This window comes from Acanthochromis polyacanthus, chromosome 23, assembly GCF_021347895.1.
Source record: "Acanthochromis polyacanthus isolate Apoly-LR-REF ecotype Palm Island chromosome 23, KAUST_Apoly_ChrSc, whole genome shotgun sequence".
NCBI lineage: Eukaryota > Metazoa > Chordata > Actinopteri > Pomacentridae > Acanthochromis > Acanthochromis polyacanthus.
Genome location: NC_067135.1, coordinates 17,591,624 through 17,617,989, shown reverse-complemented (window position 1 = coordinate 17,617,989; position 26,366 = coordinate 17,591,624). Strand labels below are relative to the sequence as shown.

The 26,366-nt window shown below is 40.6% G+C and overlaps 3 protein-coding genes across 6 annotated transcripts; 1 reads left to right on the top strand and 2 right to left on the bottom strand.

Moving 5' to 3' along the window:
* Positions 1 to 2,271: 2,271 nt before the first annotated feature.
* On the bottom strand, positions 2,272 to 7,882 carry bcl6b (BCL6B transcription repressor). 2 transcript variants are annotated; one of them, XM_022217473.2, is made up of 12 exons: positions 7,745 to 7,882; positions 7,298 to 7,375; positions 6,596 to 6,810; positions 6,134 to 6,382; positions 5,879 to 6,013; positions 5,499 to 5,685; positions 5,196 to 5,407; positions 4,993 to 5,099; positions 4,795 to 4,893; positions 4,572 to 4,702; positions 3,417 to 3,554; positions 2,272 to 3,330 (listed from the first exon to the last, which is right to left on the bottom strand). In XM_022217473.2, the coding sequence occupies exons 3-12, from the start codon at positions 6,802 to 6,804 to the stop codon at positions 3,190 to 3,192; spliced, it is 1,608 nt and encodes a 535-aa protein (XP_022073165.2). In that variant the 5' UTR covers positions 6,805 to 6,810; positions 7,298 to 7,375; positions 7,745 to 7,882; the 3' UTR covers positions 2,272 to 3,189. The 2 variants fall into 2 exon arrangements, with proteins under 2 accessions (XP_022073165.2, XP_022073166.2); XM_022217474.2 differs by having other exon boundaries at positions 4,795 to 4,890.
* Positions 7,883 to 12,455: 4,573 nt separating this feature from the next.
* trip6 (thyroid hormone receptor interactor 6) lies at positions 12,456 to 22,439 on the top strand. 3 transcript variants are annotated; one of them, XM_051944122.1, is made up of 11 exons: positions 12,456 to 12,585; positions 13,055 to 13,101; positions 15,347 to 15,557; positions 16,719 to 16,822; positions 16,964 to 17,077; positions 17,189 to 17,779; positions 18,554 to 18,647; positions 18,748 to 18,917; positions 19,801 to 19,979; positions 20,090 to 20,210; positions 20,643 to 22,439. In XM_051944122.1, exons 3-11 carry the CDS (start codon positions 15,356 to 15,358, stop codon positions 20,772 to 20,774), a joined length of 1,707 nt encoding a protein of 568 aa, XP_051800082.1. In that variant the 5' UTR covers positions 12,456 to 12,585; positions 13,055 to 13,101; positions 15,347 to 15,355; the 3' UTR covers positions 20,775 to 22,439. The 3 variants fall into 3 exon arrangements, with proteins under 3 accessions (XP_051800082.1, XP_022073164.1, XP_051800083.1); XM_022217472.2 differs by having other exon boundaries at positions 12,457 to 12,585; positions 18,551 to 18,647; XM_051944123.1 differs by lacking the exons at positions 12,456 to 12,585; positions 13,055 to 13,101 and having other exon boundaries at positions 15,435 to 15,557; positions 16,696 to 16,822; positions 18,551 to 18,647.
* A 934-nt stretch (positions 22,440 to 23,373) lies between these two features.
* sst5 (somatostatin 5) lies at positions 23,374 to 25,448 on the bottom strand. Its single transcript, XM_051944129.1, has 2 exons — positions 24,926 to 25,448; positions 23,374 to 23,747 (listed from the first exon to the last, which is right to left on the bottom strand). The coding sequence occupies exons 1-2, from the start codon at positions 25,040 to 25,042 to the stop codon at positions 23,562 to 23,564; spliced, it is 303 nt and encodes a 100-aa protein (XP_051800089.1). The 5' UTR covers positions 25,043 to 25,448; the 3' UTR covers positions 23,374 to 23,561.
* Positions 25,449 to 26,366: the final 918 nt, after the last annotated feature.

Here is a 26,366-nt window from a genome sequence, read left to right as displayed (position 1 = left end):
TTGTCTATGAGTGTGATTGTTTGTCTGTATGTGTAGTCCTGTGACAGACTGGTGACGTATCCAGGCTGTCCCCTAAGTCAGCTGGGATAAACTCCAGCCTCCCCACAACCCTAATGAGGATAAAGCGGTGTAGAGATAATGGATGGATGCATCTTTAGTAAACTGCCAGGTCAGAAACCAACAAAGCTGGGCCTTGACTCTTGTATTACGTGTAGCTCCACAACAAATAATAAATCAAGTTCTTACAATACAACCCATTGTTGCAGATTAAAACCGATGGTTTCCAGCCATCTTTTGGTCACTTACAGCATACAAAAAGCAGTGTGGGCTCATGTTCCTGATGTTGAGCTCCACCAAATTGTATTTTTCTCTCTAAACTTCTCTGATTTATCTGCGGCACCTATATATAAGATCATATATAAAGTTCAATGTGGCTCTACTTGCAGCAGCTACAACAGAAACATGCTGCTTAAACACTGATCAACCAAATCTACCAGTCAGGGGGGAAAAAAATCAGTGCTTTTACTTTATTACTTTAACTACATTTTGTTGTTGCTACTAATGTACTTTCACTGAAGTAGGATTTCTTATGCAGAACTTTTATTACTCCGCCAAAAAAATGCAGCAGAGTTATGTGACAGTCAGTGTTGGTTTGTCTGACTGTTAGCAACATTACTCAAAAACCAAATAATGGATTTGCATGAAATTTTCAGGGAAGGTCAGAAATGATTCAAGGACCAAGTGATTAGATTTTGGCAGTAATGGAGCTCATAGCCTGGATCCACAGATTTGCTAAATATTTCTGTGTCATTGCGAGACAGTGGTACGGTGTCACTGTAACCATGACAACAAGTGAACATTACATCTTCTGCCTGCTGACGATCACATGACTGCTATCCGACTTCAAATCCACCGCTGTGGACTACAAATTTTTTTGAAAGATTTTATCCGTCAAAAATGATGCAACGACTGAGCAGCCTTGGCGGAGTACTGTGCTCTCTGAGTGCTTTTGTTGCTTGTAACGGAGTATTTTTAAATTGCTTTACTCAAGTCAAAGGATCTCAATACTTTGTCCACCACTGATGTCGTATCTATTGCATCTTTCTCTGTTCACTGTCTGAGTTTTCTCTTAACAGACACACAAGCAGGTGAAATTGTTCATCTATATGAATAGTGGGAGGATTTTTCTTCATTTGGGTTTCATAAGATGGGAAATTTTCATTTTATTAATGAAGGTCACTCTCATTTGTTTTGAATTTTTAATAAAACCACCACAAGGTTTCCAGCAATACTTACTTCTTGAAACAAAGTACAGCACAAAGTTTTTTTTATTTCGCATTCACTTCCTGAAATGTTTGTACACAGAAGTCCTTTTTTCTGACATACTCTGTGTGACTTTTCCAAGTGATATTTGGGGAGACCCCTGACAATGCATGATTGGCCACCAATTGATGAAGGGGAAAAAACAACATCTCATCGGTTTTAAATTGTTTCTCAATTTGAGGGGGGGGTAGGGTTGAAAGTTGGAAAGTCCCGTCAAACTTCCAATGTTTGTCTGCAGAGCTCAGACAATGAGTTCAGCTAGCCACAACTCATCAAGAAGCAGGAAGCGAGGATTACAAAAGGTGGGAGAGTTCAGCAGGAGTCTGTGGCCCCTCCACGGTCACCCCCTCACCTTCAGGAAGCACCAGCGAGCTCGCACACGTGTTGTCGGCTAGTCGTGTGAGCGTGGAATATTATGGCCCTGGAGGAAACAGGTGCCAACGGCTTTATTGTTTTCACACCCGCACCAAGAAAAAAAACACAGAATCCAGAGAAGGACAGCACAGATGTGACTTAACAGAAGATGTGATTCATGGGCAGAAAGAGTTTGCTAATGAGAAAAAGGAAGCCGTGAGGGGAGAAAGGCTAAAAGGGGTATTGACAACTTTTCAACTTTTCCTGCTTGTTGTTTTGATATTCATTTGTTTTCCATCATATATAGCAATACATACACTACCGTCACCAGACAATTTCATGTTTTCCATGAAAACTCACACTTTTATTCATGTGCTAGCATAATTGCAATGAGGGTTTTCTAGTCATCAATTAGCCTTTCAATGCCATTAGCTAACTGTTAGCTTGACATAAATACTGAGCAGCAATATCGAGACTGGATTTCCGTTTCATGTAATGTTATCTTCTTTGAAAAATCGCTTTTCTTTCAAAATTAAGGACATTTCTAAGTGACAATATGGTAAGTAAACAAAACACCAAACACCAAAAGTCCAATTGATTTAAAAATGATTTAATTTAAATTGTACAAAACCATCTTTGTCCAGCAAATTAACTCATACACATACAAATTTCACATCACCCTTTCAATTGATTTCAGTTGTCTTCTTTATATGTCTTTTGTTATAAACACTATTTGATTTCTACATTTTATATTTAGAACAAGACATCTAAGTCCTTTTCCTGCTTGGACTGTTAAAGCAGATATTACTGCAAAAAACACACACAGGCACCGGGCCATAAAGTTAAGATAAATCTGAGTTAAATACGCGTTTAAGAAGAAAATTCCCAAAATTTAACACTAACGAAGTGCTTTGCCAGACTTAAAATCCATGTTATTTTTTATTCACCTCAAACTTTACCACTTCCCCTTCATAAAACCTGCTTTTTCTTTCTTTCAGACTGTTCACATGCTCACATTACTTCCACATTCATTGTACACAAACTGTATTTTTCCATGCCCTATCACCTTCTTTATGTCCCTTCACAAACCTTCAAAAACACTTTCTTGAATCAACTTTTATCTCCATCTCAGACAATCCACCAGAGGATTTCTAATTAACCTGTAAAATTCATACTAATAATGCAGTCTTTTGGTATCTTCACATCAAGGCCCAAATCTCATCCAACAATACACTATGAGTTACATGAAAATGCCTTTCTTTCTTCAAATGTAATCTATTTTAACTTTTGGTTTAATATCAAACTCTGTCCCTTTAATCAGTGTGTTTAAAAGTCATAAAATACCACCTTCATGAACAAACCAAGTGCTAATAATTTAAAACTGCTTCTCCTCATGCAAGCAGAACTGTATTGCAAATGAATTAACTCACAAAAATTCACAGATTTAGGTAATATTCAGACAACACACTGAACAATGGGCCAGGTGTGATTACTAAACAAAAGTCTTCTTCTTCAGCAGACCTGCAGGATAGGCTGGTAGGGCTCAGTCAGCACCTTGTAGCAGATTTTGGTGTTGGTGACCGCTCCGTGTTTCTGGCGCAGATGTAGACGCAGCTGACTCTTGTGTCGGAAATGCAGGTCACACTTCTCACACTGCAAAGCAAGCAGTCAGATTAGACGTTATGTCAGACACCACAGCAATGAAAAGGGTGGTCTGTGGTGTTCTTTGTGGGACTTACAGTGTAAGGCTTCTCTCCGGTGTGGATGCGCAAATGGCTCTTCAGGGTCTGCAGGTGGCGGAACCGGGTTCCACAGGTGTGGCAGGGATAAGGTTTTTCCCCTGTATGGATCAAAACGTGGGCCCTCAGGTGGGCAACCTAACACAAAGCGCACAAACAGGTTGAAGGGTGTAGCAGAAACCACCTAAAACTAGATAAGGCAAGAAGCAAGGAGATATAGGGGTTTTAGCTGTTGACACGTTCACTCTACAGTTTCAAAGTTTCAGTATCATGCACCAGAGCTAATGAAACATTTAACAAATTATGAGCAAAATATGAGATGAAGTAAATCACTTGTATTTTGACGAACCACTATGCACTACAGGTCAAATATTTAGGGTCAGAAATGGTTTTAAAGCAGCTTTTTTTCAATGAAGATAACATAAAATGAAACAGAAGTACAGTGTTGACATTGTTAATGTGATAAATGACTATTCTAGCTGGAAACGGATGATTTTTATTGGAATTTCTACGTCGGGGAACAGAGGAACATTTCCAGCAACCATCACTCCTGTGTTCTAATGCTACATTGTGTTAGCTAATGGTGTTGAAAGGCTCATTGATGATTAGAAAATCCTCGTGCAATTATGTTAGCACATGAATAAAAGTGTGAGTTTTCATGGAAAACATGAAATTGTCTTTGTGACTCCAAACTTTTGAACGGCAGTGTATGTGTGTTGATTCAGACAAAAAAAAAAATTAAATGACAAAAGGAAAAGGAAAACAGATATGTCAAAGCAACACAGAATTCCTAAGAATTTTATTGGTATTAGAATTTAGTGCTACCAATACAGACATTTTTGCCATAAACTGACGCAGAAAAAATGCAAACTGGTGAATAATTGACGCTCAAAATTTCCTGGAGTGTCCTATTGCAACTCCAGTTGACTATTTCCAAAGTTTTCATGTCTTTTTTAAATAAAACATGCTTGCAAATGATCTTTTGGCATGAAGTTTGTCTTTCTCATGTGATACAGACTGAATCATTTTTAAATTTTAAAGTTAATTATGGGATACGAGACCAAAATGAATATGTGTGACCAATTACAAAGCATTATGTAGCTTAGCATTGCTAACATCCACTTTTGTAGTCATGCACACACTTGGAGCCCTCACCTGAACAAATCGCGCTCCACAGGTGTCACAGCGGTAAGGTTTCTCTCCAGAGTGAATGCGGGAGTGAGTCTTCAGGTTGGCGGGTCGGTTGAACTGAGCTCCACACACGTTACAGCGGTACGGTTTGTCACCTGCTCAGGCAAAAGTCACTGGTTGTACAAATTTATTCTGAACATCTGAATCAAATAAAGTGAACTGAACAGAGATTTTTTTATGGCTTTACCTGAGCAGACAGACTTGGTTCCTTGCAGGTTTCCAGAATAACAGTAGGGCACATAGTAGTTCTCACGCTTGATTGGATTTTGGTTGTGGTTAGCAGCTTCTGGACCAAAAGGGGGCAATTTTAGTTACACCAATGCACTGTTTTTGATAGATTTGTGTATCATTTTTGCTATATAACAGGGTTTTGGCTTTTGCCTACCTGGCCCTTCCTTGTAGGAGGGAGGCACTGTTGGCTGGTCCACAGAGGGAGGTGGCCCGAGGGGAGGGGCTCGGCCAGAACCCTCGTAGCAGGAGGCCTGCCCCTGTCTGAAGAAAAAAGGTTTTTATACACATTTTATACACATATATAAACTTTTCTGTTTTAGTCTCTGTGATGTCATTATTCTCATTATTCCAGTTTACCTATCAATCTGACCAGGCACTTCTCCAGACCACGCCTCTGTTGGTGCTTTTGGGATCGAGCCCATGCTGTCTGCAGTGGGTGATGCTCGACTTTGGGGTTCCTCCCCTTCCTCTTCTTTCACCGTAGTGGCAGCACAGAGAGGATTGAGAACAATGTACTTGTATTTCTTCCAGTTGCAGGCCTTTGGGTCTGGTGTGGCTTTGGTGTCATTCTGGAGAATTGAAGAAAACACAACTTTAATTTAACTGTAAATGAAAATTTTCATTAAAATCAAGCACATTTCCAATTTTCATGAGATGTACCACAAGGTTTTTGTTGCAGGTGTTGGACTCAGCGGGAGAGTTCGGTTGGCAGCTTGAGCGGGCGGGGCTGTTTGGAGATGAAGTGCCCATGGTGGGTGACTCAGGCTCTCCTTTTAGCTCTTTTGACCTGGGCTGGCAGGTCAGGAAAGCCCCTGGCTTGAAAGAGTCCCCAGCCATCGCAGGGATCCTGCAGGAAAAACAAAGGAAGTGCTGTAATGAGCTAAACCTGTCAACAGACAAAGGCGCATAAACTACAGCAGCTGTAATTCCTACAATGTATAAACAAAAAGTCAAAGCGACAAACATGTAAGAAATCAGTCACACAAAGAGAGGAGTTTTAGCCACTTAATAATAATTAATGACAAACTTAATTCTCTTACCTGGTCATCCCACCTGTTGGGAGTGATCTCTGGGGTCCTGGATTATACAGGTCCCCTTCTTTGGGGGCTACAGAGGCTACAGACACCCTGGAGTCCAGCTCCAGCTGAGGGTGTCTCGCACTCATGCTATTCATGCTGGAAATGAAACAAAAATGTTTTTTGAGTTCATGTACCAGCTTTGTGCGTCAAATCATTTCCTACATTCTTCATCCACAAGACGTGATCAGACAACAGATGTTCCTTCCAGGCCCTCACCTGTGCAGCTGCATGAAGTCCCGGCAGGTATCGGCCACGTGGTCCATCTGCAAGTAGGTGGCAACAGCCAGCACTCCGGAGACAACACTGGGTGTCAGAGGGAGGCGGGAGGTGTACATGAAGTCGAGCAGCAGGGAGACGCTGGATGGATCCAAGGTACTGGGAAGAGACACGGTTATGAGCTGCTCCCTGCCGCCACCACGCCCCTGAAGCATCACACGGTGGGAGTACAGCGAGTAGAAGAACCCACTGAGGGAAGAGAGGAGGACAGAAATACGTAGGGTAAATTCAGGTGAGCTGTGCTATGCAGTTTAGTTGACTGGGCCAGATAAAAGTAGAAGGACAAAACAACTATATATACGCTTGTTTCATTCGAGTTCTCCCTTCAAAAGCAGTCTCGCTCCTGCTTGCCGTAGAAGACAGAGAAACTGTCGTATGTGTTGCTTTGAGCCATGCACCAACCTGCAAGCCACGAGCACGGCACAATGCGCCTGCAGATGCACGTTGCCGATAACCAGGGTGGTGTCAGTCAGGATGCTTCGATGCCGGAGTTCATTCAGGTTCAGCAGCACATCGTTGGAGTGGCGAGTGAATTCCTTCACGTATCCATCAGCTGGGGCCCTCATCGCCTGCCCTCTGTCCGCTCTGTGTCCTTCCAACACTTCCATCATTTGGGTCTGGAGAAAAGATATTTTAAATAAGGGAAATGACATATGAAGCAGTGCACATACACTACTGCTGAAAAGTTTGGGGTCACCCAGGCAATTACATGTTTTCCATGAATGCTCACACTTTTGTTCATGTGCTAACACAACAGCACAAGAGTCTTCTGATCATCAGTGAGCCTTTCAACACCGTTAGCTAACACAATGTAGCATTAGAACACAGGAGTGATGGTTGCTGGAAATGTTCCTCTGTACCTCTATGGAGATATTCCATTAAAAATCAGCTGTTTCCAGCTAGAATAGTCATTTACCACATTAACAATGTCTAGCCTGTATTTCTGATTCATTTAATGTTATCTTCATTGAAATAAACCTGCTTTTTTTTTCAAAAAAGGGACATTTCTAAGTGACCCCAAACTTTTGAACGGTAGTGTATTTTACATTCACAACATTCGAGCTGAAATTTTGATTGTTAGAATGACTCATAACAGTAACTTACCTGTATGTAACGGATAGAATAAATATATTGGAGTGTCCCAGACACATCTGTTAGGTGAGACCAGCTCCCTACTCGTACCTGCATGCAGAAAATACGAAATAAACACAAGATCCTGTATGTATTTTACAGTTGTACACTGCTAGACAGTTTTCAAAAGTTAATGAATATGAAGTAAAATGAAATTCTGTGCTTTGAGAGAAAAAAATAATACAATAAATCCCACATTTACCACATATTGATAACGACCCTGCATTTTTCTCGAACAAAATCTAGCAATTTATCATTACTCTCTTCAGAAATTTACCATAAAAGTTACATTACAAGATTAACGAAAAATGAGGAAAGGATTTTTAACATCTCGACATAAAAGCAAAAAATCAACCCTAGCCAACAAGGATTAGACACATGAGACAAAATATTTCAATATGGTGAAAAGTTCCAACTCACCCCGACCAGCAGGGACGAGAACTACCGTGTGCTGCACTGACGTCAACCCACTGGGCTCAGTGTTCAGTCTGCAGTCAAAGACGTGGAGCAGGGATCCCCCACAGCCTCCACTGGCTCTGAGCAGCACTGTGAGGGAGACTAGAGGGAGGGAGCTCTTTATAATGTTGCGCAGGAAGCCCCCTTACAACCAAAGCTGCTCGTTTCCTCTTTCCTCAATGGCCCACGCGTACACTGGAAGCAACTCAGGAAAAGCCCTGGCCCAGGCTCCGGGCTCTAAGTATTTTTAGTGGGCTATTAGTTTTTCTAAACCCCCATAGCTCGACGCAAACTAATGGCAGGAAAGCAAAGTGTGTTTTTGTGCCACGTTAAAAAAATATATATGTGGACCCTTGGGGAGATGCGGTACGTGGCTGGCTGTCCAGGGGTAAGCCTCAGAACATCCCCCACCAACGCTTTCCTTCACCAGGACAGAGGAAACTGTTTGAAAGGAAACTGGAACACTAACTTGTATTTGGATAAACAAGCCATACCCTCATCAATTACATTTAGTTATGGGAGTTTTTCATACAAGTTTCACCTGTATTTTGCTGCACAATTTCTCAAAATATCCCGTGATATTATTTGCATATAATAAGTCATGGTATTCAAAGGGAAACTTGCTAAACTGGCTAATTCAGTCTGAAGCTCATTATTGATAAGTGCTCCATAGAATTGTCCGGAACCTTCTGAGCAGAAGGGACGTGTTATGAGGACCAAAAGGAAGGAAGCAAGAAAAAAACTGATCATTCTAGATGGAAGACACCTACTCCTGGTGCTGAAAAACAACCTTTACCCCGCCCTGACCGAGAGAAATGCAGTCGACAGATGTGCAGGAACTTCCATCCACACACACATGAATGCATCCTGCTAAGCTGCTCAGAGACATGAATGAAAACGCCCGCGCAGGACATCCGTCAATAATAAAGCGGGCAGGCGACAAGGGAGGAGAGATGGCGAATTGGGGGGTAACGGAGTGAGGGGACGAGGGCTCAGAGGTCATGAAGAACTGAAAAATAAGCGGAAAGTGACTTCATCCTCAGTGCAGCCTTGGCTTTGCAGAGAATCAGACGCAGGACAGTTCATTGAGGCACAGCAAAAAATGAACTATGAACTCTGTTTCCTCCACATGAAAGTATTTCACAGAAAGAGACCTTGAAGAAAGAAGAGAAATCTTCAAGGTTGACTCGGGGAAGATGAGTGATGCTTGCACCAAAAGCTAGGTTTACGAGATGCAAGATGCTAGGGTTATGCTGATTAACTCTCATGTTGTCCTGACCCGGTTTAAAGTTTGAAAATTTGGAAAAAAAAAAAAAATTTTAACAGTGAAACTTCTGATGTCTACATTTTCAACATTTTTGGGAAATCTTTGAACATTTTTTGACTGGAAAAAAGAAACATTCAAATTTTTCTACGAACAGTCACAAAAAAAAAATTGTGACTGTTCTTAAAGAAAATATTAGACGTTTTATTGATATACATGTAATCACTTCAGATATTTTCAGGATTTTTTGTAAGATTTTTACAGTTTTTTGAAAATATTTACAATAATTTTCTTGCCAAATTTGGGGGATTTAAAAAAAAAAAACTTCTAAGGGAAACTTTTAAAGAAATATTGGAATCTTCTTCCTGAAGGTTTTGCAAAGTTTCAGAAATTTGGGGAATTTTTTTGCTGGATTTTTTCCAGACAAGGAAACAATATTTTTTGGTGCCTGTAGATGAAGACAACAGGAGGGTTGAGTAAGAGAAGATTATTTTTATTTTCACTGACATGATTGGACCTAATTCATTACACTGCCAAGGAACACAGCGGAGTTATGTGACGATCGGCGTTAGTTTATCTGTCTGCTTGTCTATCTGTTAGCAACATTACTCAAAAATGGATTTGGATTGAAATGTTCAGGGAAGGTCAGAAATGACACAAAGACCAAGTGATTAGATTTGGGCAGTGATACGGCTTATAGTTTGGATCCACAGATTTGTTAAAGATTTCTGTATCATTGTGAGTCACGGCGTCACTGTAACTATGACAACAAGTGAACACTACGTCAGCTGCCTGTGACGATCACATGATTGTGATACCTCTACATATTGACCAATGCAAACTTACTGGGACTAATCCGTGGAAAACGATGCAAGGAACAATTGAATAAATTGTGGGGGTGTTTCTGATTCCCATCAATTCCTACCGTCCGCTACATATTTAGGTCCCGCGATTTGGTATCCGTACATAACGTACACATGCATAAAACACTCCTGTGCTCAGTGCAAGGTCATTTTGTTTGTGGATACATCTATATTAAATGGCTACATTCTATGGTGATTTCTGATCATCAATAACTAATAAATAAATGCAGCATTTCTAAAAAAAAAAAGAAAAAGCTGCATTTCTGACAATGCCATACGGGGGGATGAACAGCCTTGGAGGAGTACTGCGCTCTCTGAGTGCTTTTCTTGTCTAAAATGCAAAAGAAAAATTGTGGAATTTCATCATTTTTACCTAAAATTTCAATATTTTTTCTCTAGTATATAACAGTGTGTGCACTAAATTGCTTTTGCTTTATTTGGATTAAGTGATTGCTGAAAACAGTAGGCACAGACAGATCTACCAATGCTCATGATTGGGTTGCACAACAACTTATTTTTAGCAGGTATAACTGCCTCCAGGTAATTTTGAGCTGCATCTTGAGCAATAATTCTTTTTGAAAAGGCAAACTCCCTTTTGAGTCAAACATATTTTAAAAATCTAACACCCATGTTTGGATATAAATCCTTTGAAAATGCGAATCGGAAGTCAAAATGTTTGCCTGGGATGTGGAGTGCTTGTGCGTGTCCTTGTGCTTCTGTTTGTTTGGATAGAGGTTGGATCAATTGTGTGCTTTATGAAAGAAAAAAACAAGGAAAAACCATAAAGGAAAACAACGATTAAGAAAACAGAGAGGGAGATGTGGGTCTAGGCGACTTCCAGGCATTGTGAGAAGAACGGATGAGGGGGGCGGTTGAGGAAAAGTGAGAACATTACTAAACAGGTTTACCAATGGCCGGAAGCCATTGAGTCCGTCCCGTTGGTGAGGCTGGGCAACGCTCACTGCAACTTCCTGCATCTTAACCCATCTGTCAATGCCCATCAGCGACACACTGTGCAAAAATGCAGAGCTGTTACTATTCACCATCACATGAACCCTTTGCATTCTCAGATGAAGGGCTCCACCTTGTTTTGTGGTTTCTTCATTGCCTGGATAAAACTATATTGCTCATCTGATATTGCATGGACTGAAGCCATGCTTTGACTTCAAACCCTCGAGCTGGTGCCAAAGTGTTGATGGCCCCTGCAACAAACACACAGATCTGCTTAAACTACCTCTTCCTGTGACTGCAGAGCTCTCTGGACATATAAGGGCAAACAGCACAGAGCTACTGGGAGGAGGAGTGCAAGGAGGAAGTGGGGAGATCCCAGAAAGCTGCTCTGGTTGTTTGTCCATTTATTGGCTGAGACAGACCGGGAAATAAAAAATAAATGACAAGCTTATGAAACTCTTCCTTTGAAGAAGTGCCTTGGGGAATGAAGTGGGGCTCCAGCATTGTACTGGGTGAAGTGGGAGGAAGGGGAAGAAAAAACAGGGTGGGAGGGAAATGGGAGAGGGACAGTTGACCCAAATCTAATGAACTGTAAAATAATGAAGCAAGCATTTGACCTCCATATTAACTGCTGCTTGTGGAATGGAAAACAACTGGGTTTTTATGGAAAACACATAAATTAACAACAAGGGATTTAAGCTCAATTGAAAGCTATGACGAATTACAATTCAAACCCAGAGTAAAAGAACCCTAATGTCAATATAATAAAGATTAATCAAACCTTGATCGCAATTAGCAGACATAAATATGAACAAATAATTATACGTTCAGTAATCTTCATGCTCTGAGATTAACATCAGCTGTCTTCCAATGATTCCATTAAATACATTAAATATTTTTCTTTTATTTTTGTGTGTAGGATATTTTTTTGTCTATTTATCATTTGTCTATGTAGATATTCCATTAAAAATCCAGCTAGAATAGTCATTTACCACATAAACAATGTCTAGACTGTATTTCTGATTCATTTAATGTTATCTCCATTGAAAAAAAATGTTTTTCTTTCAAAAATAAGGACATTCCTAAGTGGCCCCAAACTTTTGAATGTTTTTAAACTGTCAGGGTACTGTGAAATAAATTTAGAACTGATGATTTGTGACACAATTGCTCAATGATATTTAAATTAGTGACATGAAAATATTAAGCTTTCCTCAAAAGTCTTACATTTACACCTTTACATATTACAAAAATATGGCATTTTCTGTTCAAAGTCATGGATAATCCTTTATATGAATTTGTAAAGAATAAAGGAAAAGGGTGAATTTATCCTGATAATAAGAGCCCACACGAGTCTAGTTTGTCCTGTCAAAATGATATGTCATCATACTTCAGAACGTTATCATCCAAGAGAAGACATGGAATTAAAACTGGCTAGGGAATTATGGGACAGGGAGGTTCTTACCCCCTTTATATATGCAATGACGTTTTATTCAGTCCGAAGTATTCCATAGTCATATGCATTTAGAATTTTACTATAAGGTGTAACAAAGTAACATTTAAGATATTTACTGGACGAGTTTTGTATTTTTATTTGGCTAAATTTGCAACAAAATTATCTTTCCTCTGTGTGCACGCGGACGCGCACGCGCCCCGCAACTACGTCACACATGGGGAATGCAGTGCGGAGCTGCCGCTGCTGCTAAAGGCCTCTCGGTATCCGTGACAAAGTAGGTTAACGACGCCGAAGCGAAAAGAAAGTTTTTTTCGGGATAACTTTCACTGACCTTTGAAGGGTTAGACTGAGGAGCAGGTCGTGTTTGTGTGGCTCCGTTCAGGCGGTAGCTGTCGGCTGGTTCATTGTTTCCTTCTCGGCTGTGCTGAAGTTAGCCTGGAGGCAAGGCACGAGCTTTGCTGGAGTTCAAAACAGGCTAGCAAACAAGTCAACAAGCCTGTTATTAAAGTTAATTCTTGCTAATTATCCCTCATTTTGGGCGATTGTATCACTTAAGTGGTATGTTTTTCTCATATGTGACGCACAGAGGACAGATTTGGACGAACAGCTGGACAGTTTGTCATTCATATGAGATAATGTTGCTGTCCGGGACGCTGCTGTTAAAGCGAGAAAATGTTGCTGATGTGGCTTTCATGTGTTTTTCTTTTCCCTTTCACCGATTTCATGTTGTTCTGGATTCCTAGATGAGACCGAAGGAAAGAAGAGAATCACTGTAACGGTGCTGTAAAAGGTAGGAAACGCTAATATGTTGCTAATATCACTTAATTGTACACTCGCATTTACGGATGTAGTTTAAACCCCGTTTCCTGACATGTTTTGACTCGAATCGCGCTGTTTGTCTCTTATATTAGTTAAACTATCTATCAGAAATCACTACATTAAGCTGCAGTGTGTCAAACATGTTAAGCTAACCATAGCCCTGTGGCTTCAAAATAATAGCTGAAAATGCTACAGAATAACAAGAGCAGCGTGTTAAAGTGATGGTGATAGCCCCGATACGGTTTGTATTCGGTACCTTTAAATTATTATTTGTTTGTTAATTTATGTAAACGTTGTGTGTTGCAGAGACGCTTACAGTGGAATTATTTTGATTTTCCAGCATACCGGATCTAGTCTTTGTGTTTTCCCGGTAGCATGACTCTGGTCACTGTCATCAATTGACATTTGGAGAGTCGATGCGCATCTTTGACCCTCAGTTAGAAGCCCAGCCGTGATAATACACAAATCCACGAGCTTTTTTTTAAATCACAGAAAAACACAACAATTGGCTTTGAAACTCAGAGCGATAAAGCTGTTGAGATTAATTTCCTGGCCCAGCCATCCTCGGATTTGAGTGTGTCCTCATCCGTATTCAGACAGGGGCTTAAATCAGGTCGACAGTGGAGGTGGAGGTGGTGGTCCCTCTTTCCTCCACGTGGTCAGCGTGTAATGTCACTGAAGTCCATGCTGACGCTGCTTGGTCTAATGGTAGCAACAACAACCCTGTAAATAGCTAAACTTAAAATAGCTAAAGCGAAGAAATAAACAGTAAGTGTTTTCTGTATGTGTGCATCATCCTGTCATACATCATTATAATCCTCTTACCATCACGGACTTATGAAGGCCACATGACCCACATACAATCAGTCTGAGTGGGCTATTCATTTCTCCATCCTGACGATACTTGAATTTAATTTGCTGTGGCTTATGTGAGTGCTTTCAATCTATTTGGGCTTTGTGTCCGTCTCACAGTGGCTTTCCTAGAAAGTTAAAGCAGTAGTGCATGCTTTTGTTTACTTTGTGCACTGAATATTAATCACAATTGAGAAATTCTTATATCATTTACACATTCTAAAATGTTGTACGTTCTAAAATGATTAGTTTGTAAAAGGTAGCCTGCCTGAATTCAAAGTATATGGTAATGTTATGCAGCTGTCAAGAACAATGTATGTTAGGTTTTCCTCAAGAAAATGTTTAAAATTGCAAATTAAATATCAAAAATGGATTCGTTCTCTGACATTGTAGCTTTAAAAGGCTCTTTGAGTAATTTCTGACACTTCTATAAATTGGGATTAACTTGTGATATTATATTTTTTATTCTGCTTGAGTTTAATATTGGCTTTGTAACAGATTTAAAAAATTTAATGGAGTGTTACCACATGTGGACAATCACACAAGGAGGACACTGGATCAGATGTGTGCAGCCCTGCTTTGAAATATTACGATGTTTTTAAACTGAACTTCTTCTCATGCAAGACCTCAGGTGGAAGTCAGCACTTTGACAGCTCAGCTGCGAGTGTTGCCAGTGTTGTTATTTGTCCCACTGAGAATACATAATATATTGTTATGAGCCAGGTGTTCACGTGTATACAGGCACATATCATGACACAACATTTCCTGCCCTGTTTTTGTTTCAACTTCATATGGGAAAAAAATGATACTGGTGTGTAAACATCCTCGGACAATAACTATTGTGGTTGATAGCGGACTAGGGGCAGCCACAGATTTGCACCTGTTTGTGTGTCTGTATGCATCATGTGCATATGTGGGTGTTGGAGACGTTTTTGTGTGACTGTGTCTCGAAGTACACAGAAACACACTCGAACATGTTTCGGGGCATGTGCTTGCCAGCTGGAAATCCCCGAGCCTTTTAGAATAGCTTCTCTCTTCCTGCTCTTCAACTGCGAGTCTATTGTTCAGTGTGTGTGTCCCGTTGCCATAGGAAACTAAATCTGAAGCATCCTTTAGTTTCCATTGGTTACCTGCAATATAAACGCACACAACAGTCACAGTAGTGTTTAATAGACAAATTATGGCTGGACGCAGAAAATGTGCACATTCACGAAATAATTATCAGGCAAAACGGATCACGCTGATTTGCCTTAAAGATTCTTTTGTGTTATTACCAATTGTCACGTACACTTCAGTTATATTACAACATAAAATTTAATAACGAAACAACATGACACATGCTTTCCTTTGTCATTCGATCTCAGAAGCCTGCCATGTCTGGTCCCACTTGGCTGCCCCCGAGGACTCTGGATAGCCCAGAGCGAGCCGTCCCCCAGATGTCCCACTCTGCCGGGGCAGCGATCTACCGAGCCCCCAACAAGAAGGGCACGTCTGACTTTAGGCCAAAATACGGTCCCTATGACCAGAATGGAGGAGAAGGAATGACCAACAGGTACATGGCGACTGAACACACAGGTAAGAGGAGCACTGATCACAAACTGTAGTGAGGGATTTGGGGCCATTTCTAAGAAACATTTCTGTGCAGGAATGCCCCCCTGGCACCAACATCAATAACTCTAACTCTGCCCACTGATCTTTTGATAGCGACAGCAGAGAGGAACCATGCACAAAGGCACACAGTTAGGCTGAAACAGGAAGACATTGTTACTCTAAGGGAACAGTAAAATAATGATGTTCTGTAAATATTTTTGATTAATAATAATTCCTCCTAGTCATACAGGACAAGATTCTTGTCAATCAGTTTCATTGTAAACAATGAGACTTGAGCAGTTTGAGCTGGACAATTCATGTTTGCGTCTTTCAAAGTCTTACATTTGCCTGAATTGACCACTTTGCATTTTCACAGACAGAGGTTTCTTGTCGAGCTATGTTGAAAGGACAATGTTACAAAGACAGAAATATTAACGTCAAAAAACACCCATGTGGTCTGGCTAGCTAGAAGTTTGACACTACATCAGGCTGATCTGCAGTGTTTAATTTTACTACTATAAGAAATAGGACCATGGATTTTGTCCTCATTACTTACACTGCTGTTCAAAAGTTTGGGCTCACCCAGGCTATTTCATGTTTTCCATGAAAACTCACACTTTTATTCATGTGCTAGCATAACTGCACAAGAGTTTTCTAATCATCAGTTAGCCTTTCAACACCATTAGCTAGCACAATGTAGCATTAGAACACAGGAGTGATGGTTGCTGGAAATGTTCCTATGTACCTCTATGGAGATATTCCATTAAAAAGCACCCATTTCCAGCTAGAATAGTCATTTACCACATTAACAATGTCTACACTGTATTTCTGATTCGTTTGATGCTATCTTCATTGGAAAAAATGCTAATGCTAATTCTACGTGACCCCAATTTTTTTTGAATAATAGTGCACATGAGAAGCATGTCAGGCATAAATCTCTTAACAAATAGCAGAAATAGGAGGAATGATCAGTGACCATTAATACAACACAGTCATGATGTCAGATTGTGAACCTCTCATTTAACAGAGGATATGCCATCTGCTTTCTGCTGTTTTTCTTTACTTAAAAAATGTGTCTGTCTAAGGATAACATTCTTGAAGAGTCTTGGACAAATGTTTCCAGTTTCTCTTCTCCAAAAACAATAGGTGGCCCTATTCATCACTCGCCTGGCGATCACTACTACTCTCCTCCCCATGGTCCCAAAGAAGACCGCAACTGGAGCCCTCACATGGACAGCTACGAACTGATGGTGGGTGCATTTTCTGTTTTGAGTTTTGCGCTCCTTTAAATACTTAACACGGAATTCCAAGCTACTGGGTGAAATTGGGCAAATGCTGAAAAAGAGTTTGCGGCGTTCTGACGCGTTTCCGATGCTGTTCTTTTATGTTAGCATCGTGGCCCTGAAAAGCCGGCAAGCTATCACTCCAAAATCGATGCCGATATTGACTCCCTCACCAGTATGCTGGCTGACCTGGACAGCCACCCACAGGACTCCAGCACGCAAGTATGAAAATACGCTTTAGAATGATTGAAAAATAAATGATGGGTTAAGTTTGGCTCCATCATCACTGGGTTAATTGTGTATTTAATTCGCTAATATTCTGCCTCCCCACAGCTCTACGACAATGTGCCTTACAACAAATACCTCTCAGGGGATCACTATAAGCCTGCACACCAGAGCGCAGCCCCTCCTCAGAGCCGGCCATCCATGGGCTACAACCTTCATCCACAGAGCCAGTACCACCCGGCTCCTCTCTACCCCAGCGAGCACCAGACACCTCAGTACTCCACTTCCCACCAGCAGGACTACTACTCCTCTTCAAGCCCTAAACCTTACCCTCAGCCCGTTCCAGCGTCCTATACCACTGCCTCAACTCCCACCGGGCCCAGGTTCAGCGTCCAGGTCAAGACAGCACAGCCTGTCACCTATTCTCAGACAGGGAGGCAGGCTGAACAGGCCTACACCCCGCCTCCTCCTCGCCAGCATGTGTCACGGCCTCCACCCCAGACTCAGACGGCTCCACAAGGCTGGTACCCGCCGCATCCCAGCTCGCCAGTTCAGGAGATGCACTCTGATGGGGGGTACAAAGGGAGCAGCTCAGGGTCTGGAGGAAGGGTTAACCAGGCTCCAGTGTCCAAGAGAGGGATGGAAAATAATCGGCCGGGGTCTGGATCTGCACAGAGTCCTGCTTATCAGTCCAGCAAGGTAGGACACAAATCACTGAAAAAATAGTCAATTTGATTTATAGTTAATTAACCCTCCTGTTGCGCTCATTTACAGGCAACAAAAAATATTGTTTCCTTGTCTGAAAAAATCCGAAACTTCAGCAAAAAAAATAATTCACCAAATTTCAGAAAATTTGCAAAACCTTCAGGAAGAAAATTCCGATAATTCCATAAAAGTTTCCCTTAAAAGTTTTATTTGGAAAAAAAATCCCCAAATGTGGCAAGAAAATTCTTGTAAATATTTCTAAGAAATGAGTAAAAATCTTCCACAAAAAATCCTAAAAATATCCAAAGTGATTGCGTATATATCAGTGAAACACCTAATATTTTCTTTATGAACATTCACAAAAAAATCAACCAAAATCCAGCGACTTTCGCTGGATTTTGTTTGATTTTTTTGTGAATGTTCTTAAGAAAAAAATTTGAACGTTTGTTTTGTTTCCAGCCAAAAAATGTTCAAAGATTTCCCAAAAATGTTGAAAATGTGGACATCAGAAGTTTCACTGTGAATTTTTTATTTTTTTTCCCCCCACATTTTCAAATTTTAAAACGGGTCAGTTTTGACCCGCAGGACAACACGAGGGTTCAATACAATGAATATTGTAAATCACCTTCTATTATTTGGCGATTTCTGACATCTGCTGTGGGCGCATTTCACTCTTGATATGTTATGAAAATGAAAACAACCTTACAGTTAATAGCTTTGACTTTTTTGGTTTCATGCGCGATTCTTTTATCTACTTTTCTCTAGCAGGGGATGCCAGCTTCGAGGCCTGAGGAAGAGCTGGATCGACTCACCAAGAAGCTGGTGTACGACATGAACCACCCTCCTGCAGAGGACTATTTTGGTACTTTTAACGGCACCTCTAAACAAGCACTGCGACATTATAGAAGACGCAAGAAACGCAGCTGTGTAACGCTTTTCCTGTGAATTTCTGTGCCAACCAGGCCGCTGTGCCCGCTGTGGCGACAACGTGGTCGGTGATGGCAGCGGCTGCATTGCCATGGAGCAAGTGTTCCACGTGGAGTGTTTCACGTGCATCACTTGCCACGCACGTCTCCGAGGGCAACCCTTCTACGCTCTTGACAAAAAGAGTTACTGCGAGAGCTGTTACATTGTAAGTATGTGAACCACGGTGCAAGAAATAGCCAGGCTTGTCTTATTAACAGTTTTTGTCGTTTTGTTTTGGGTGGTATTGTGGCACAGTGTGATGACTAAGTGTCTTGTAAATGCATAATGTTTGCGTGACGACCGATGCTGGTTTGTCTGTCTGTCTGTCTGTCTGTCTGTTAGCAACATTACTCAGAATTAGACTAACGGATTTGGATGAAATTTTCAAGGAAGGTCAGAAACGACACAAGGACCACCTGATTAGATTTTGGCTGTGATGCGGCGTGTAGTTATAGATCTGTTAAAGATTTCTGTATCATTGCAAGATAGCGTCACGATGTCACTGTAGCTATGACAACAAGTGAACACAACATCAGTTACCTGCTGACAATCACGTGTTTGTGATCCTACTACAAGTCAACCGCTGTGAGCTTATCGGGACGTATCTGTCGGAAATGATAGAAGGAACAATTGATTAAATTTTGGGGGGTGTTTCCGAGTCCCATCAATTCCCACCGCCCTCTACATATGTAGGTCACACAATTCAGTATCCGTATGTAACATATACATGCGTAACACACGCCTGTGATCAGTGCAAAGTCATTTTGTTTGTGCATACATCTATATTAAATGACCACACTCTATGTTGCCATGATTTCTGATCATTAATAACTAATAAACAAATGCTGCATTTCTGACAGTGCCATATGGGGGAATGAGCAGCCTCGGGCGAGCACTGTGCACTCTGTGTAGTTTATATTGTAATAATTGTTGTCTATTGTATAATCCCGATAAACAGGGATATACTTGTATGTTGCATTTTGTCTTACATTGGTACTGTGTCATTCCTGCTCTGATGCAGACTGTTGTATCCGTCTTTGTTTTTTTAGAGCACACTAGAGCGTTGTTCAAAGTGCTGCAAACCCATTCTGGATCGCATCTTGCGGGCCATGGGAAAAGCCTACCATCCTCGCTGTTTCACCTGCGTGGTGTGTAACTGCTGCTTGGACGGGGTGCCCTTCACAGTGGATGCCACGTCTCAGATACACTGCATAGAGGACTTTCACAGGTATGCACCGATTCACACACTATACCAACATTTTGACGTGAATGACCAAAGCTTCGACAGAATTGTCGGTGATTTCTTATAATGGAGTTTTGATGCTTTGTCCCTGACAGGAAGTACGCCCCTCGCTGCTCAGTCTGCGGTGAGCCCATCATGCCTGAACCAGGGCAGGAGGAGACTGTCAGGATTGTAGCTCTGGACCGCAGCTTTCATGTCAACTGTTACGTTTGTGAGGTGAGTTCACTTTTTTAATTGAAGTGAGTGAACAGAATGTGTTGATTTCAACTTTTTAGAGGAGAGAAGGAACATAATCATGTAGTTTCTTACCTCTATAGTTTTAGGTAGAGCAAGACCAGTCGACATTAATCAATCACTGTGACCTCAGAATCTAAGTTTCTGACTCCCTTTATTGACATGTGGGCTATTATAGTTTCACTTGTGGTCTAGCTAAATACATAGTAATCCCTTGCACTTTACTAGTTCTTCACTTTATCACTACAAACAACCATTCAACTTCATTTTACTCCTGTTAGCCTCACCAGATTTAGTTTTAGACTTAAAGATTTCTCACAAAAAATGCCAAATTTCCTTGTAAATTTCGGAATAAATGACCAGTTTCAGTCCATGTGAGACTGTTAAGTTGAAGTGACTGTGTGTGTTCATTAGGAATGCGGCCTCCTGCTGTCGTCTGAAGGCGAGGGTCGAGGCTGCTACCCGCTGGACGGCCACATCTTGTGTAAGAGCTGCAGCGCTCGGCGCATCCAGGACCTGTCGGCCAAAATCTCCACTGACTGCTAACAAAATCTCCTGAATCTGCTCGACCATTACAGCCTTTTCTTCGTCACAAACCCACGCTCGGTCGACTCATTAAGACAGGAAACGCCCCTGCTTTGTTCAGACTCGTGAGCTACTTTTTTCCCCCCATGGTTGCTCTGGTCACAAGCCAGCCGACATTACTGTAGTTCCCTCTGTTGGTCTGCAGATGCAATTTTCTTTATTAATGTTACTGATTCAGATATTAGAGTTGTGTTGGTGTAACTGCATCACTAGTGTGTTTTCATTGGAATTTCCCTACTTTTTTTGGTACATTATTTCTCACGTTTAGCTCAGTTTCAGTACGACAGTGGCCTGACCTGCAGGCAGCTTGGGCTCCACTTACCATGAATCCACAGCGGTACTGCTCACATATTAGCTTGCACATTATCAACACTTGGACCGTCACTGTCACAGACGATGGAGGGAGTGAAGGATACCACAGATTAAAGACTGAAGATGAGACTTTTTGCGGATGATAAATAGGATGATATCAACGTGCTAAACTGTTTCACAACGAGCATATTTAAAGCACACAATACAGCTACAACTGTCGATAACAGGATGGAAGTTTTGGAACGCATGTAGCCTTTAGTGCAGTGAAACTTGCAGTGAAGTAGCCTAGTAGAACAAGAAATGTAGACGAAAGGAATGTGTAGTTAACTCGACAAGCAAGATGTTTATTTTCTTTAGCTTTTGCTAAATGCTAGGACTGTACTTGCTAGCTCGGATCATCCAAACACTACGGCATCGCATTTTGTTGTTGTTGTTGTTTTTTTTAGTAATAACAGGATTTTTGCCATCGTTGAATGTCTACAAAACACAGTCTTGCTTTCGGTATTGTTTAATATTCGTTGCTTTGGTCGATACTTGACTGTTACGTTGAAGAAGATGGTGCAATGAAGTCAAACGTTATCTTTTTGCCTAATGGAAAACAGGGTGTCGGTCATTTATGGAGCATCCTGTTGTGTAAAGCTTGAGCCTCATGTGAAGAGTTTGTATGTTTGCCATTCGGGGAAATAGTAGCACTTGCTTCTATAAATCTATTTCTAGTTTAAAAGGGTAAAGAACTCATGAATTTATGTTCGGGATGATGAATGTTGAATTTAACCCGATAACAGACTTTCCCCTTAAAATGGTTCTTTGTTATATATTACAACTCTTCACTTGTGAAGCTAATTTTGTTCGTCTTTGCACTCGTGTGTGACACTCCGAGACATTTGGAGCTACAGTATTTGTTGCGATTGTGTTTAACCTCTGTCTTTCCGTCCGCATTTTGTACGTGTTTAAAGGGCTAGAAATTTGAAAGCCTTACCTCAAGGATGTCATTCGGTTTCATAATGATCCCTTTGAAACTGGGTTTTGTCTGTGAATTCTGCTTATTTTGTGACGGACATTGATCATGCTAAAACATCTCTTGTTAATTTATCTCGTGATGTATATACTGCTTTTTAGCACCAAGCATTTCATTATTACTCAGATGTCAATTTAATATCCTGAGTCATGCCAACGCTTGTGTCATACTCCTTAAATCGCGTAGTTTTGTTTCTGTTGCAGTCATCCGTTATCATCCCTATTGTGTGTCTTTTTAAAATGCTGTGAATTGGAGCTTGAAGATTAAAGTCGTCCACAATGCTGCAGCAAACTTCACTTCAGAGGCCATTTTGTACTAAAAAAATGTGTTCGGTGGCTCAGCTTTTGGATCCAAAGATGGATTTTGTAGAAACGTAACCAATTATTAAAACGTCAACACTCTGATGTTCAAAACTTAAAGGTTAAGTCTTAAGTATAAAAGCTAGAACCCGTCATTATCTGTGCAGTGAAAAGACGAACATATGTTTGAGTTACATATACACTACCACCGAGGCAATTTCAAGTTTTCCATGAAAACTTACACTTTTATTCACGTGCTAACATAAGAGCACAAGGGTTTTCTAATCATCAATCAGCCTTTTAACACCATTAGCTAACACAATGTAGCATTAGAACACAGGAGTGATGGTTGCTGGAAATGCTCCTCTGTCCCCCTATGGAGATATTCCATTAAAAATCAGCTGTTTCCACCTAGAATAGTCATTTACTACATTAACAATGTCTAGACTGTATTTCTGATTCATTTAATGCCATCTTCATTGAAAACAACTGCTTTTCTTTCAAGAATAAGAGCATTTCTACGTGTAACTTTTGAACAGTAGTGTGCATTTACTGCTTAATGGCGATAACGCACCCAATCCCTACATCCAGATCCCACAAAACGCATCTAATCGAGCCACATACTTGAGGTTCTGCTGCTCTTTGTCAAACTTTTATTTTTCAAAGTGCAGCAAAGTCCTGAATCCTTATTACTTTCATTGATTACAGCCTAAAGACTCATTTTGCCTGAGCAGGAATCCGCTTCAAACCCGTATTGTTTCGTGTACGGTATTGTAGGTAATAAAGGATCTAGAGCTTGGATGCTTTTTCTAAACAAAAAGAGAATCTCTGCTCCTTTAGCATTTCTTGTTCATATGTATAAATTCTAAAAAGCTGGGATTAAGCTTCACAGAAGAGACAAATTATGATACAGTCTGACACCCATAACATGTTACATCAGAACATTTTATTTTTGACACCGCGTACATCCCAGCTCGTCCTTAAAACTTGCTACTTGTTGCAAATTTTAAGAGATCTGCATATTTGTTATCTTGCAGTAAATGATGCAGTTGCTACAAAGTGAGCAAATGTATGGTTTCAAAACTGACACACTCTGGCTTGAGCGGCCCTCTTCTTCCATTAACACGAGGTGAACGTCTTCCAGAAGAAGTTGCGGCAGCCCGCCTTGCGCTCTCTTTGGGAGAGGGGAACGTGTCGCCTCATCACCTCCTCCCTGCCTCCCGCCTCCAGCTCACGAAGCATCTCGTCTCCTCTCGCCGCCACCAGTTCAGACATGAACTTCAGCAAGAGCATGCGAGTCAGATCCTAAAGGAGGACCGAAAAAGAAAAACAAGAGGATGAACGTCAAGCACACATTTTTTTCTTTCACCGCCTAATGGACACTTCCTTCACCCTGTGAAACCCACTGTTGCAAAAATACAACATCAATCTTATTTATTTTTATTTTATATATATATATATATATTTGCTCAGTTTTTCTGTATTTGGGTTTCAGAGGGTAACATCGATTATACATAAATAGGTTGTTTCTACGAATATTTCAACTTAATTTAAAAAGAAACGTGCAAATGTGATGCATTACGGACTTCATTTTTCAGCATTATTTGGGCCTGAGATGAGTCAGATTTGCACATTTCTTTTTAAATTACGTAGAAATATTAGTAGAAGCAATCAATATTTTATGTATAATCAACTGAAAACCTTTATTTTGTATTTATTTTCCTTTTTAAAGACTTAATTTTTCACTGTTGTTGATCCTGACGTGTCACATTTGCCCTTTTTTTTAAAATTACAGAATAATATTATTAGAAACAACCTATTTTTTAATCTATATTCAGCTTTAAAAAGTTGTTTCTGTTTTTATTTTTCAGTGTTCTTTGTCTCAAATGATTCAGATCCAGTGTTCAGGCATGAGATATGTCACATTTGCACATTTCTCTTTAAATTACCTAGAAATATTAGTAGAAACAATATTTTATGTATAATCAACTGAAAAACTTTTTTTTTTGCTGTTGTTTTCCTTTAAGGACTTAATTTTACATTGTTTTTGGGCCTGAGATATGTCACATTTGCCCATTTTTAAAAAATTATTAAGTAATATTGGTAGAAACAATCTATTTTTAATGTATATTCAGCTTAAAAAGTTGTTTTTGTTTTTATTTTTCAGTGTTCTTTGTCTCAAATCATTCAGATCAAGTGTTCAGGCATGAGATATGTCACATTTGCACATTTCTTGTTAAATCACATAGAAATATTAGTAGAAACAACCTATTTATGTGTTATCGACATAACCCTATAAACTTAAATATAGAAAATAAAATTGCCTATACACACACACACACACACACACACACACACACACACATATATATATATATATATATATAAAGAGAGAGAGAGAGAGCTGACATATTTTTGCAACAGTGGGTTTTACAGGGTTCATCTAAGCTATTTAAGCCTTATTTAGTGAATCAGTAACTCACCTTGTCATTTGTGACTTCGGCCCTCTGTATGTCCCAGTGTGGAGCACTGTTGACCCGCAGCAGCAGCACAGATGAACACAAAGCCACCAGAAGAACCTGCACCTGAGGGCGAAGCATCTCCACCTTAAACCACAACCGGACGGATCCCACTCTGTCCTGATTTTTGTTTTTTTTATAGCACTGGTGGTTCGACTGCAAATATCCAAAAACGTCCAAGGATGTAGGTGGTGGAAGAGCTGAGTGATATCACTGTTAAGGTAAGATGCAGTGAGCTGATAAATAGGCCTCTTCATCTTCCGATCCTCCTCATCCTCAGGCTGACAAAAGGATGTGATTGGTGGAGGAGGTGCGTGGTGGATGTTGTGAGCAGAAGTGTCACTGGACAGGAGAAGGTCCTAATTAGCCGTGACGGCGTGGACAGAGCAAATCCCAAAACACACCCAGAAAAAGCGACAAAGAACTCACTTTTTGATTCTTAATGTTCCAATGAAAACAACAACTATGCATTAATATTTAAAGGTAACACGACGTACTGTCAGTCATAATTAACCACACCAGCCTTGTAGGGGTCCAAAGCACAGCATGAGGTCTGCTGGTGGTGCGGCGCTGTTAATGACACTAATGTGACTCAAATGTTAATGAGGCTGCCTGGACATTGCTAACTAGTCCAACACCTGCCCGCCCACCCTTCATGCCATCACTTTGAGTCAGTGAAAAATCAACGAGAAATAACATCTAAATGTCACACTGAAAACAAAACACTTGAGGCAAGTGTTTTGCTCTTTGCATAAATGACAACAAAGCGGCTTTGTTCAAGAGGAGAAAATCCTGTTCCGCTTGTAACTATTATCACCTTTGGTTTTGAGCATAAATTTATGCTGTAAGCCTCAAAATATGATTCAAAAAGAGTGGAAAGTGATATCAGGGGCTATTAAGACACATACACTACCGTTCAAAAGTTGGGGATCACCCAGACATTTTCATGTCTTCCATGATAACTCACACTTTGATTCATGTTCAAACAATTCAACAAAGGTTTACTAATCATCAATCAGCCTTTCAACACCATTAGCTAACACAATGTAGCATTAGAACACAGGAGTGATGGTTGATAGAAATGTTCCTCTGTACCCCTATGGAGATATTCCATTAAAAATCCAGCTAGAATAGTCATTTACCACATTAACAATGTCTAGACTGGATTTCTGATTATTTAATGTTTTCTACATTGGGAAAAAATGACATTTCTAGGTGACCCAAACTTCTGAATAGTCAAATCCCAGCCTGGGCCTGGGATCTTTCTGCATGAAGTTTGCATGTTCTCCCTGTGCATGCGTGGGTCTTCTCCAGGTACTCCGGCTTCCTCCCACAGTCCAAAAATATGCTGAGGTTAATTGATGACTCTAAATTGCCCGTAGGTGTGAATGTGAGTGTGATTGCT

Bases quoted from the DNA above. Each gene is read 5' to 3' on its own strand.
- bcl6b (XM_022217473.2), bottom strand. From the start codon at position 6,804: ATGATGGAAGTGTTGGAAGGACACAGAGCGGACAGAGGGCAGGCGATG. The intron at 6,383-6,595 runs GTTGGTGCATGG...CTCTTCCCTCAG, and splicing joins GCCGTGCTCGTGGCTTGCAG to TGGGTTCTTCTACTCGCTGT. The intron at 4,703-4,794 runs GTAAAGCCATAA...TTGCCTGAGCAG, and splicing joins AACCAAGTCTGTCTGCTCAG to GTGACAAACCGTACCGCTGT.
- trip6 (XM_022217472.2), top strand. From the start codon at position 15,356: ATGTCTGGTCCCACTTGGCTGCCCCCGAGGACTCTGGATAGCCCAGAG. The intron at 17,078-17,188 runs GTATGAAAATAC...GCCTCCCCACAG, and splicing joins CACAGGACTCCAGCACGCAA to CTCTACGACAATGTGCCTTA. The intron at 19,980-20,089 runs GTATGCACCGAT...TGTCCCTGACAG, and splicing joins TGCATAGAGGACTTTCACAG to GAAGTACGCCCCTCGCTGCT.
- sst5 (XM_051944129.1), bottom strand. From the start codon at position 25,042: ATGCTTCGCCCTCAGGTGCAGGTTCTTCTGGTGGCTTTGTGTTCATCT. The intron at 23,748-24,925 runs GTGAGTTACTGA...GTCCTCCTTTAG, and splicing joins CCGAAGTCACAAATGACAAG to GATCTGACTCGCATGCTCTT.